This window comes from Nannospalax galili, unplaced genomic scaffold (genome assembly GCF_000622305.1).
Source record: "Nannospalax galili isolate Female #2095 unplaced genomic scaffold, S.galili_v1.0 scaffold970, whole genome shotgun sequence".
NCBI lineage: Eukaryota > Metazoa > Chordata > Mammalia > Rodentia > Spalacidae > Nannospalax > Nannospalax galili.
The window spans coordinates 767,099-780,632 of NW_008328699.1; the positions used below are offsets into that span (position 1 = coordinate 767,099).

General features: G+C 42.2%; 1 protein-coding gene across 2 annotated transcripts in view; it reads left to right on the forward strand.

The window, feature by feature from the left end:
* Positions 1 to 13,534, forward strand: part of Sec24a (SEC24 homolog A, COPII coat complex component) — a 72,483-nt gene that overhangs the window by 54,066 nt on the left and 4,883 nt on the right. For both annotated transcript variants that reach the window (XM_008827955.3, XM_029560891.1), the window contains 6 exons: positions 1,322 to 1,432; positions 4,262 to 4,437; positions 8,012 to 8,149; positions 10,283 to 10,387; positions 10,657 to 10,749; positions 13,323 to 13,426. In XM_008827955.3, the coding sequence (XP_008826177.1) occupies positions 1,322 to 1,432; positions 4,262 to 4,437; positions 8,012 to 8,149; positions 10,283 to 10,387; positions 10,657 to 10,749; positions 13,323 to 13,426 (727 nt within the window). The remainder of the gene's footprint in view (positions 1 to 1,321; positions 1,433 to 4,261; positions 4,438 to 8,011; positions 8,150 to 10,282; positions 10,388 to 10,656; positions 10,750 to 13,322; positions 13,427 to 13,534) is intronic.

Below are 13,534 nucleotides of genomic sequence, written 5' to 3' on the forward strand. Positions count from 1 at the left end.
GTAGGTAAGGTGCTTGCTGCACAAATATAAGGACTTGAGTTCATTTAGATCCCCAGTAATCACATAAAAACCAGGTATAGTGGTACATATCTGTAACTGCAGTACTACAGGGTGGAGACAGGCAGATTCTGGGGTCTTGCTGGACAGCCAGTGTACTGGAAATGATAGGCTACAGGTTCAAAGAAAGGCTGTCTATAAAAATACAATAGAGGGGCTGGAGAGATGGCTCAGTGATTAAGAGCACTGACTGCTCTTGCAGAGGACCCGGGTTTGATTCCTAGCACACCCACATGGTGGCTATGATCCATCCTTAACTCCAGTTCCAGGGGAATCCGAAGCCCTCTTCTGAGATATTGCACATGAGTGCGCTCACATGCAGGCAATACACTCATACACATAAAATAAACATAAAATATTTTTTAAAAATACAATAGTGCTCTCACTATTTTGTGTGACCATGGGGAAGTCACCATCCACACTTGGATGAAGACTTTGTAGTGTGGCCTTAGGAGAAGGAGCACCCATACTCCTGTAAGTAATCCTTTCTCATTGCTCTATAAGTAAGCCAAATAAACTCAATAGTTTCGCGGACTGTAGTTTGGTAAAAGGGAAAAAAAAAAATACAGTAGACAGGGCTGGAGAGATGGCTCAGTAGTTAAGAGCACAGGCTGCTCTTGTAGAGAATGCAGGTTTGGTTTCCAGTGCCATACATATCTCCAGTTCAAGGGGATCTGACATCTTCAGACATCTGTGGACACTGCATACATGGGTGTCCATGCATGAAAAAGCACTTAAACACAACATTAAAAAACGTGATGGCTGGGTGTGGTGGTGCAGGCCTGTAGTCCCAGCACACTGGAGGCAGAGGTAGGCAGATCCCTGTGAGTTCAAGGCCAGCCTTGTCTCCATAGTGAGTTCTAGACCAGCTGGGGCTGTAGGAAGACCCTGTCTCAAAAAAACCAAAAAAAATAATAATAATTTTTACTGATAGTTTGTGGTGTTATTGTGTGACCATACTTGGTTCTAAATTGAAACAGAATTGACTTTAGGGGCTGGCGAGGTGGCTTAATAGGTAAAGGCACCCGTTGGCAAGACTGATATATCACTAAGTTCAGTTCCTGGAGCACACATGGTAGAAGGAGAGAACTCATTCCCTAAGTTGTCCTCTGGCCTCCACACAGTCATTCAATCAGTAAGTGCATGTTAATAATAAATAAAGCAGTTGTCCAGGAAATGATATTAAGCAAAAGAAAAGAAAAAGAAGTGAGTTTAGCATAACCTTTTTATATGTAGCTGTCCCTCACATGTTTTTTTCCCTAAGGTGAGAGAAGAATCCGAGTCCACACTTTGTGCTTGCCAGTGGTTTCAACTCTCAATGAAGTCTTTCTTGGAGCTGATGTTCAAGCAATTTCAGGGTTATTGGCAAATATGGGTAAGAATTGTTATCACTTGTGACTGTTTTTCAAATAATATTAAGCAAATTCATGTTTTTGTTTTTCCTTAAGTCATTACCTTTATAGTTTTTCTTGGTTTTTGTTTTGTTTTGTTTTGTTTTGTTGTTTTGTGAGGCAGGTTCTCTCTATAACCCCAACTAGTCTGGAACTCACAATGTAGACCAGGCTGTCCTGGATCCGTCTGCCTCTGTGAGTACTGGAACTAAAGGCATGCACCACCACAGCTCACTACCTTTATAGGTTTTGATGTCTGGTGCTTGTATCTACTTCAATGAAAAAAGTCTACTGCAGATAAGTGTAACCTTTTTGCTTCTTTAAACAGCTTTATTGAGACATTGTTATATGTCATAGGAACTTCACTTATTTTAATGATACAATCCTTTTTCTTTTTTTTTTTTCGGTCTTTTTGGGACAGGGTCTCCCTGTAGCCCCAGCTGGCCTGGAACTTACTATGTAGACCAGGCTGGCCTTGAACTCACAGAAATCTGCCTGCCTCTGCCTCCTGAGTGCTGGGACTAAAGGTGTGCACCACCACACCCAGCTTATTTTTTATTTTATGTGTATGAGCGTATTGCCTACATGTGTGTAAGTGCACCCATGTCATGCAGTTCCTGCAGAAGTCAGAAGAAGCTGTCAGATTCCCCTGGAACTGGAGTTATGGATAGTTGTTAGCCCCGATGTGGGTGCTGGGAATTGAACCTGGTTCTCTGCTTTTAACCACTGAACATCTCTCTACCCCCTATTTTTTTATGTATTTACAGAGTTGGGTAGCCATCATCACAACTTACTTTTAGAACATTTTTTAAATTTTTTGTTTTTATTTTATGTATATAAGTTTGTTTGTGTGTATGTATGTGACCACTGCATACAGTGCCTGTGGAGGACAGACGAGAGCATTCTGTCTCCTGGAACTGCAGTTATGGATGGTTGAGAGCTGCCATGTGAGTGCTGGGAACCAAACCTGGGTCCTCTGCAAGAGCAGCCAGTTCTCCTAACACTGAGCCATCTCTCCAGCCTCTACTTTGGAACATTTTCATCACCCCAAATGAATTTCATGCCTAGTCCTTACTCTTCTGTCACTGACCTTAAGCCACCATTACACTACTCTCTATATAGATTTATCTGTTTTGGACTTGAATAACCATATCTTGCACAGCATTTAATATGAGTTCTTATAGGAACTACTGATAATAGTAATTCATGAGCCCTGACGTGAGTACCAAGATGGCAGTGAGTTATGAAGCAGGCTTCTAAACATCTGCTTACCAGCCCCTTTCACCCAGGAAATTTTCACATGGCCCCAGATATATAGGTATATAAAGGTGTACAAATTAAGCATTTACTGGTAATGTTTAGGGCCATTTTTCTATCCTAATCCCAAGCTCAATTAATTTAACAATTTTTTATGAGAATCATATTGACAACTCAGCAGCAGAGTTTTTGTTTTGTTTTGTTTTGTTTTGGTTTGGTTTAGTTTTAATTTTGGGGGCAGGCGGATCTCTGTGAGTTCAAGGCCAGCCTGGTCTACATGGTGAGTTCCAGGACAGCTGCAGCTACAGGGAGACCCTGTCTCAAAAAGACCAAAAAAAAAAAGAACAACAAAAAAATCAAGCATTCTAATGTAATACCATCCAAAGATATAAGGAAGACAGACAGTAGGAGAATACTGAAAGTCTGTGTTCTTTGTAATTAAACCTATGGGTTTTTTTTTTTGTTTGTTTTGGTTTTTATTTAAATTTTATTTATTATTTTTATTTTATGTGTATGTATTGCCTGCATGTAGTAAGTGCACCTGTGCCGTGCAATGCCTGCGGAGGTCAGAAGAGGCTGTCGGATCCCCTGGGACTGTAGTTATGGACAGTTGTTAGCTGCCATGTGGGTGCTGGGATTCGAACCCAGGTCTTCTGCAAGAACAACCAGTGTTCTTAACTGCTGAGCCATCTCTCCAGCCCAAACCTGTGTTTTTATAAGAGCAGAAAACTTTGTATGCACAGTTAAAGCACTTCAATTCGCAACATATAGTAGTCTTGAATCTGAGCCACAGTGTTGGTTGGTAATGTGTTCAGAGCCAAAGCTACTGCATTGAAATCACATGGTTCAACGTGATTGAGCATTCCCAGAAACACCTTGGGTTCATGATATATGTATTTGAATTAACTTTTGCTTGCTGAGAGTACCAAAACCTTTTGCTGTTGCTCTTTTTTTTTTTTTTTTTGCAAGCCCCCACATTCAGTTATGTGACTTCTTAGGGCATTGCAATGCAGTTTAAGAAATTCACCTATAAAGACTATTAGGCTTCGAATAAAGGAACTTCACATTAAAAACCAGTTTACTACTAAACACTTGTTTATAACCCTGCTTTAATTATATGTATGAGTGTATTACCTGCATGTTAGTAAGTACACACCTGTTGTCCAGTGCCCTTGGAGGTCAGAAGAAGGCATCGGATTCCCCTAGAGTTATGGGTTGTTTGCCACCACGTAGGTGCCGGAAATCAAATCTGGGTCCTCTGTAAGAGCAGTCAGTGTGCTCTTAACCACTGAGCCATCTCTCCAGCCCCATCCTGCTTAAATTTATAAAAAATTTATTGGCTGGCAAGATGGCTCAGCGGTTAAAGACAATTGCTGCCAAGCCTGACGACATGAATTCAGTCCCCAAACCCACATGATGGAAAGAGGGGACCACTTCCCCCAAGTTGTCCTCAGACCTTCACATGTTTCATGGCATGATTTTAATGTTTTCGAAATTACCTCTTCTTACCAGTGGAATCAGCAAACTCCTATCTTGTTTCTTTTTCGCCTTATTAGCTGTTGACAGGTCAGTGACTGCCAGTCTGAGTGATGCCCGAGACGCTCTGGTGAATGCCGTCATTGACTCTCTCTCTGCGTACCGCTCTTCAGTCCTTAGCAGCCAGCAGCCTGGGCTCATGGTTCCTTTCTCTTTGCGGCTTTTCCCACTTTTTGTTTTGGCTCTCCTTAAACAGGTAAGAAAACAAACAAACTAGCACAATAAAAATGATAAAAACTTGTTATTCTGTGAACTCCTAAATGTTATATATGTAATTTTATACTAGTTAAATTTTCTGAGAATGGCAACCTGATGTTTTATTGGAACATTGAAGGGATCTATAGCCAAAGAAATGTATGAATGTCTAATTTAATGCAAGTGCCTTGTACATAAGAAATGCTCTCTTACTAAGGATTCAGTGCTATGATCACTCAGATGGTAATTGGTTTTCCAGAGCAAGAACTACAAATTGTGTGGTTGTCATAAGAAGCCATGTGTGCACTGCATGTTTTCACTTAAACCAGAAGCTTTAAAATGAATGCATCAGGGCCTGGCTCAGTAGTTAAGAACACTTGGTGCTCTTGCAGAGGACTTAGGTTTACTTCCCAGGACCCTCATGACAGCTTCCAACCATCTGTAACTCCAATTCCAGGGGATCTGACACTCACTTCTGGTCTCTGCAGGTACCAGGCATGCACTTGATGCACATACATAATGCAGACAAAACACACACATAAAATAAAAATAAATAACCAGGCATGGTAGCGCATGCCTTTAATCCCAGCACTTGGGAGGCAGAGGCAGGCGGATCTCTGTGAGTTCAAGGACAGCCTGGTCTACATAGCAAGTTCCAGGACAGCTGGGGCTACAGGGAGACCCTGTCTCAAAAAAAAAAAAAAAAAAAAAGAACACAAAGAACAAAATGATAGTTGCCAGAGACTAAGGAGGAATGGGGGTACTGGCCAGGGATACAGTGTTTCAGTTAGACAGGAAGAATAGTAAATGTAAACCTTGAAGTGATGGGTTGTTAGTGTGATTCAGCCATGCCATATCTTATGCTGTATCTTATCACACTGTGCCTAATAACATATACAGTGGTAATATGTCACCATTATTATTATTGTGTCCCATATTATTGTAATATGGGAGTTTGGGGCATGCATATGGAAGTCAGAGGGCAACTTGGAGGAGTCAGTTCTCTTTCCACCATGTGGGTCCCAGGAATAGAACTCAGGAGGTCAGGGTGGCAGCGGACGCCTTCACCTACTGCACTATCTTGTTGGCCAGTTTTATCTTCTTTTGACTCAGGTATTTCTTTGTTTCTTTTTTTTTGGGTTTTTCTTTTTTTTTTGGTCTTTTTGAGACAGGGTCTCCCTGTTCCAGCTGGCCTGGAACTCAGTATGTAGACCAGGCTAGCCTTGAACTCACAGAAATCCACCTGCCTCTGCCTCCCAAGTACTGGGATCAAAGGCATGCACCACCACACCTGGCCAACTCAGGTATTTCTGATTATGAACGCAGAAGTTACATAAGTATTTACATTTTAACATTTAACAATCTGAACTCTTCTCAGGCCTTTTCTCAAACCTCTTTCTATGGCTTGCCTTATTTGGTCTCTCCCATTTAATATGCAACACTGTCATTCCTCCCAGTCGCACAGTACCCAGACACACTTCATTTCTCTTCCTTCGTATGTTTTTTCTATGCCAGTTACCACTGATCATATAGTTTGCTTATGTATTTTTAAAAATATTTTATTCTTTATTTTATTTTATATGTATGCGTGTACCGCCTGTATGTAGGTAAGTGCACCCATGTCATGCTGTGTCCAAGGAGGACAGAAGAGGCTGTCGGATCCCCTGGAACTGGAGTTATGGACAGTTGTTAGCTGCCATGTGGGTGCTTCTGCAAGAAATAGTCACTGTTCTTAACCACTGAGCCATCTCTCTAGCCCCCCAATAGTTTGCTTATGTATTATTGTGTTTCTTTTTATCGGGAGTAAGCCATGAGCATGTGGGCTTTATCATTTAGTTCACTGCTGAGTCCTAGCACCTAGGATGGTTCCTAGTCATAATAGGCACTCGGCAGATGTTTAAAAAACTTTTTTATGTTAATTTATTTGTGCATGGGCACACACATGCCAGAGTGCATATGTAAAGGTTAGGGGACAGCTTTTAGGAGTGAGCTGTCCTCATCTACTATATGGTCCCAGCTATCAAACTCATGTTGTCGGGTTTGGCAGCAAATGCCTTTACTCACTGAGCCATCTCACCTTCAGTAAATAATTTCTAGTGAATAGATGGAACCTTGCTTCTCTAATTTCCCATAGTACTTGCCTTATTCTTTCTGGTTGTTCGCATCCCAGTTTCAAAATTTTGGACCAGGGAGATGGTTCAGGGTGCAGAAGTGCTTAATGTGCAAGCCAGATAACTTGAACTCAGTCCACAGAACCCACATTTAAGAAGCCAGAAAGAACACAAAGAACAGATGGCTCAGCAGTTGGGAACACTGGCTGTTCTTGCAGAAGACCCAGGTTTGAATCCCAGCACCCACATGGCAGCTAACAACTGGCCATAACTCCAGTTCCAGGGGATCCGACAGCCTCTTCTGTCTTCCACGGGCATTGCACAACATGGGTGCACTTACCTACATGCAGGCAATTACACACATACACATAAAAAAATAATAAATAGCTGGGCATGGTGACGCACAACTTTAATCCCAGCACTCGGGAGGCAGAGGCAGGCGGATCTCTGGGAGTTCAAGGCCAGCCTGGTCTACATAGTGAGTTCCAAGACAGCTGGGGCTACAGGGAGACCCTGTCTCAAAAAGACAAAAAAAGCCAGATGTGGTGTGCATCTTTGGTTCTAGCACTGCTATTGCAAGGTGGGAGGGAGAGACAGCAGAATGGGCCAGAAGCTCACCTATGCAAGAGAGAGCTTGCTTCAGATCAAGGAGAAAGGTGCACATACACAAAGTAAATTTTAAGAAATCTTAAAGGCCTTTTCTTTTTTCATTCATTGACACCTATTAAAGCACAGTGGAGGCAGACTTTATCTACAATAGGCTTAGGGACCACCACAATGGAATTTTGCAGTAGGGTACAGATGGTACTTAATGCCTAATACAGTGTGGGTGAGCACAAATGTTAGAAACAGCAGGATGGACTTGGTGACTGAGAAAGTACGGAGATCCATCAAGAGCCGGCCTGTTGTGCCCACACTCCAGAAGCAGAGGCAGGAAAATCTTTTAAGTTTGACCCTGAAATAAATAACCATTTTATGTTACAGTTACAGGTGAAATAGTTAACTAAAATCTTTAACATGCTGTGTCAATAAAGCCTCCATGAAATTACCCAGGTCATTGTTCCTGTGCTCTTGCTCAGTTTTCAGTACATGGTGTGCGCCACCATGCCCGGCTTCAAAAGATATTTTTAAAAGAAGAATTTATGTTGGGCATGGTGGTGCATGCCTTTAATCCCAGCACTTGGGAGGCAGAGGCAGGCGGATCTCTGTGAGTTCAAGGACAGCCTGGTCTACATAGCAAGTTCCAGGACAGCTGGGGCTACAGGGAGACCCTGTCTCCAAAAGACAAAATAAGAATTTACAGTAAATTTGCTATTTCTTTTTTTTTTAATTATTTAATAACCACATAATTAGAGGTAAATTTGCTATTTCTATCCCAAGGTAATCTTTTTAGCAACTGACATTTACAAAGTTCTGTATTTTTTTAATGTTGGGGAATATAGTTTTTGGGTTTTGTTGTTACAGAAATCTTTCCAGACTGGGACAAATGCACGCCTAGATGAACGCATTTTTGCTATGTGTCAAGTAAAAAACCAGCCACTGGTTCACCTTATGCTCACAACACACCCCAGTTTGTATAGAGTCGACAGTCTCTCAGATGAGGTAAGATTGACTCCTTTTTTAATGGGTTCTCCTAAAGGTTGTTAAGCTTAATTATATTCAGTACAAAAATGAGAAAAGATTATTTCTTTTTTTAAAATATTTTATTTATTATTTTTATTTTATGTGTATGAGTCTATTGCCTGCATGTGTGTAAGTGCAACTCCCCTGTGGTGCAGTGCTGAGGAGCTCAGAAGAGAGTTTCGGATTCTCCTGGAACTAGAGTTAAGGACAGTTCATGGCAGTCATGTGGGTGCTGGGAATTGAACCCGGGTCCTCTGCAAGAGCAGTCAGTGCTCTTAACCACTGAGCCATTTCTCCAGCCTGAATATTATTTCTTTACGTTTGTTTTTTTTTCTAGGTAAATGCAGAAACTTTGGTTTAGGGAAGCTCCTGAAAAATAGTGCCTTTATTCAAAATTTTTAAGACAAATCAGTCTCTCTCACTTATTCTCTGAGTTTAGATTTAAAGATGAGTTGCAAATACAGTAAAGAAGATTCTTATATACCCCTTACATAATTTCCTCTTATGTTAAAATTTTATAACTGGCTGGGCTATAGCAGCATGGCTTACATCTATAGTTCTACCTATTTTGGAAGGCTGAATGAAGCAAGAGGATCACTTGAATATATGAGTTTGAAACCAGCCTGGACAACAGACCCTGTCTGGGAAGAAAATAAAAAAAAATTTTTTTTTAAATTTTAAAATAAATACAAAGCCCAGTGTGGTGGTGCAACACCTTTAATACCAGCACTCAGGAGGCAGGGGCAGGCAGGTGAATCTTTGTGAGTTCAAGGCCAACCTGGTCTACATAGTGAGTTCCAGGCCAGCCAGGGCTACATAGTGAGACCCTGTCTCACCCTGTCTCAAAACAACAGCAACAAGAGCCAAGCTTTGTGACACACACCTGTAATCAGCACCTAGGAAGTAGATCAGGAGTTCAAGGACAGTCCCAGCTATATAGAGAGTTCCAGACCAGCCTGGGATATGAGACCTTGTTAAAAACCAGGAAAAAAACAAAAAATAGAGCTGAGGATGTAGTTCAGTTGGTAGAGTACTTACCTAGTATTCAATCTCTAGTCCTGCATAAACCAAGTATGGTGGTGCACACCTGTCATCCAGCATTTAGGATGTGGAAGCAGAAGGATCAGAAGTTCAAGGGTATTCTCAGCTACATAGGGAGCTCACAGACAGCCAGGCTTAGAGACCTTGTCTCTTAAAAAAAAAGAATAAAAATGGGCTAGGGAGATGGCTTAGTTGGTAAACTGCACAAGGGTGAGGACTGGAGTTAGTTCTGCAGCACCCACATAAAAGCCAGATGTGACACTATGGGTCTGTAATCTCAGCACTGGGGGCACAGAGACAGGAGGATCCCTGGGACTTGTTGGCCAGACTGTCTAGCTGAATAATGAACTCCAGGTTCAGTGAGAGACCCTGTCTCAAAAAATGAGGTAACAGGGGGCTGGAGAGATAGCGCAGTGGTTAAGAACACTGTCTGTTCTTGCAGAAGACCTGGTCAAATCCCAGCACCCACATGGCAGCTAACAATGTCCGTAACTCCAGTTCCAGGGGATCTGACAGTCTCTTCCATCCTCCTCGGGCACTGCATGACACGGGTGCACTTACTACATGCAGGCAATACACGCATACACATAAATAAAAATAATAAATTTTTTTTTTAGTGAGGTAATAGAGAGTGATAGAGGAAGACACCCGACAAAGTACTGGAGCTAAGGATTTTGCTCACTGGATAAAGTGCTTGCTACATAAGCGTGAGGACGGGGGTTCAGAATCTGCGTGAAAGAGCTGGACAGGAGTGTTTAAAACCAGGCAGGCATTGCTGCCACTTGTAATTCCAGCACTCAGACGACAGACAATCTTTGGAGCAAGCTCCTAGCCAGACTAGCTGGAAATGGTGAGCTCCAGGTTAAGTGAGATTGGCCCAGTAATATGGAGTACAGTCAAGGAAGATAGCCCACATCATCTCAGGCCTGTGCACACATGCATGCATACCCACACATACTTGTCTGCCTAGACATGCAAACATACACATCACACATATACACATGAAAAAAAAGTACATTATGACCCTGTGTTACCTGTGCCTAAAGATTTTGCTCTTTGCTTACTTCCTAGGGGGCACTGAACATCAGTGACAGAACCATACCTCAGCCCCCAATTCTTCAGCTCTCGGTGGAGAAGTTGAGCAGAGATGGAGCCTTCCTTATGGATGCAGGCTCAGTGAGTGGTTTGACTTATTACACTGACGATTCTCATTGTGCCGCAGAATTTCTTGAGCATTTGGCCTCCGTCACCTTTCTTTGTACTGTATCTGTCGTGTCAGCCAGTTGCTCCCTTCACAGCTCCCTGTTTCATGCTGTACATTATCTTGCCAAATGCCAGTTGTTATCTGTACAACCCCAGTAATTGTCTTCATCGTTTTCACCTTTTAGAACATAACCAGTAGTAAATGTGTCAACAGACTCACTATAATTTATTCCTGCCTGCAGGTACTGATGCTTTGGGTTGGAAAAAATTGTGCACAGAATTTTCTTAGTCAAGTTCTAGGAGTTCAAAACTATGCATCAATTCCACAGACTATGGTAAGACTTTTAGTGATCATTGAAGATGCAAAGGACATTTCAAATGTGGCAAAAACATAAATATCCATCCCAAAGAGAAAATATCCTCACAGATAATACTTCTCTTTTGCTTGAAAATGCTCATTTTACAGCTTGGTTTTGTTTGGGGCATTGGGGTATGTGTTTCCAAATTGTGTGTGTGTGTGTGTGTGTGTGTGTGTGTGTGTGTGTTCACATGTCTTTTTGTCTCTCTAGGGTGGGGGTGGGGATGTCTGTGTCTGTGTCTTTATTTCTAGGGGTGGAGGTGTTTCAGGATCTTGATATGTTGCCCATGTTTGCCTTTGACTTCAAGAGCTGAAGTGATCCTTCTGCCTCAGCCTCTCAAGTGGATAGGACCACACCATGCCAGGCTCATCTTTCAGTGGTATTATTTATGTGCGCTTGGGGGGTTTGGGGGGGTAGGGTGTATTAGGGGGTTTATATATATATTTTTTTTTATTTTTTATTTTTTGAGACAGGGTCTCACTGTGTATCCTGGCTGGTCTAAACTCACTAAATTAAGCTGGCCTCAAACTCAGAGATCCACCTGCCTCTGTCTCCCAAGTGCTGGGGATTAAAGCTGTGTGCTACCACACCTGGTTTCACTTTTTTTTTTTCTTTTTGGTCTTTTTCAGACAGGGTCTCCCTGTAGCCCCAGCTGTCCTGGAACTCACTATATCGACCAGGCTGGCCTTGAACTCACAGAGATCCGCCTGCCTCTGCTTCCCCAGTGCTGGGATTAAAGGCGTGCATCATTTGGTTTTTTTATAGGACCTGCTGTGTAGCCCAAGCCAGCTACAAGTTCCTCCCAGTCCCCTCTTCTGGTAATGGAATAATAGCATTCTTTTTGTGGGTTTGGTTTGGTTGGTTTTGTTTTTTAAGATAGCATCTTGCTCTGTAACCCATGCTGGCCTCAAACTCAAAGCAGTCCTCCTGCCTCAGCCCCCCCCCCCACATGCTGGGCTTGTAAGTGTACTGTGGTGCTCAGATGAGATGGACATGGCTTTCGTTTTTGTTTTTCAGCAGCCTCTCCCTCTGTAGCAAAGCCTGGCCTAGAACTCACTATCTAGCCCTTAGTGGCCTCAAATTTACAGAAATCCAGGCTGGGTATGGTGTCGCACGCCTTTAGTCCCAGCACTCAGGGAGGCAGAGGCAAGCAGATCTCTGTGAGTTCAAGGCCAGCTGGAGCTACAGGGAGACCCATCTCAAAAAGATCAAAAACCAAACAAAACATTTACAGAAATCCTTCTCCCTCAGCCTCCAGTGTGCAGAGATTACAAGTGTGTACCACCATGCTCTTAGCCCAGCACTCAGGAAGCAGAGGCAAATGGATCTCTGTGAGTTGGCTGCTGGTTTGAGATGCATAGTGAATTCCAGGCCAGCCAGGACTACATAGTGAGACCCTGTCGCAAAAAAAAAAAAAAAAAAAAAAAAAAGGCAATAGTATTCTTTCTTGAGAAGAAAGCAATAAATAAATTTAATGACCAAAAAAGTGTTGCTGCACGTGACTTTAGGGATTTCTCTCTCTCTCTCTCTCTCTCTCTCTCTCTCTCTCTCTCTCTCTTCCCATCCCTCCCTTCCTCCCTCTTTTTTTATCAGGAATTATTGACTCTAGAGCCTTGCACATGCTAGGCAAGCATCTGCCAAGCTGTACTCCCAGCCCAGTATTACAGCTTTTGTGTTTTGGGCAAGTGATTTTTTTTTTTTTGTTCTTTGACAAGGTTCTTTAAAATCTGCTTTGCAGTAAAAACTAAACTAATGGCCACACTATTTATGTAGCAAAAGAAGAAATCACCTTTAAAATTCTATAGCATTTGGATAGTTTTGAATTATGCAGTTAAAATTAAGTCTTTTTTTGTTGTTGTTGTTCTTTTTGAGACAGGGTCTCTGTGTAGCCCCAGCTGTCCTGGAACTTACTATGTAGACCAGGCTGGCCTTGAACTCACAGAGATCCGCCTGCCTCTCCCTCCTGAGTGTTGGGATTAAAGGTGTGCACCACCACGCCCGGCTTGAGATGAACTCTTTGAATTTTATTGCATTTATATTTGTGTTAGTATGTGTGTGCACATGTAGAGGTTGGAGGACAACCTGCAGGTGTTGGTTCTCCTACCATGTGGAACCTGGGGTTCAAATTCCAGTTGTCAGGCTCAGTGGCAGGCACCTTTACCCTCTGAGCCATCTGCAGGACCTCAGTTTGTTTGTTTACATTTATTTACTTATTTATGTGTCTGTGGGTGTGCCCATGCCATAGCGCAGAGTCAGTTAACTAAATGTCACAATGAAATGAAGAGAAAGGAAGCCCAGAGTCCTGCAACCTCTTACTCTTACTGCAGTACAGCCATGCCCACTCACACATCCTTCCTGGCAACTTTAATGTAGCAGCCACAGAACTGAGTATTTGCAACAGTCACCAAATGACTCTTTCAGCCTAAAGTATTTACTATCTGGTTCAACAAAATCATCACTGGATTCATAAACTTTAAAATCTAAAGAGTGCTTCAGACTACACAGTAGATAATTACAGTTAATTGGAGATTCCTGGTTTTGTTTAACAGACAGACCTTCCAGAACTTGATACACCAGAATCTGCTAGAACAATAGCTTTCATCACTTGGCTTAGAGAACAGAGGCCATTTTTCCCAATACTTTATGTAATAAGGTAAGTCAATTTTTAATGTGTAAATCAGTTTGTCTGGCCTTGCAAGGAATGTTTTGAATCACAGTAAATGCATATATAACCAATTCTTGAGTAAACCTTTTTTTTTTA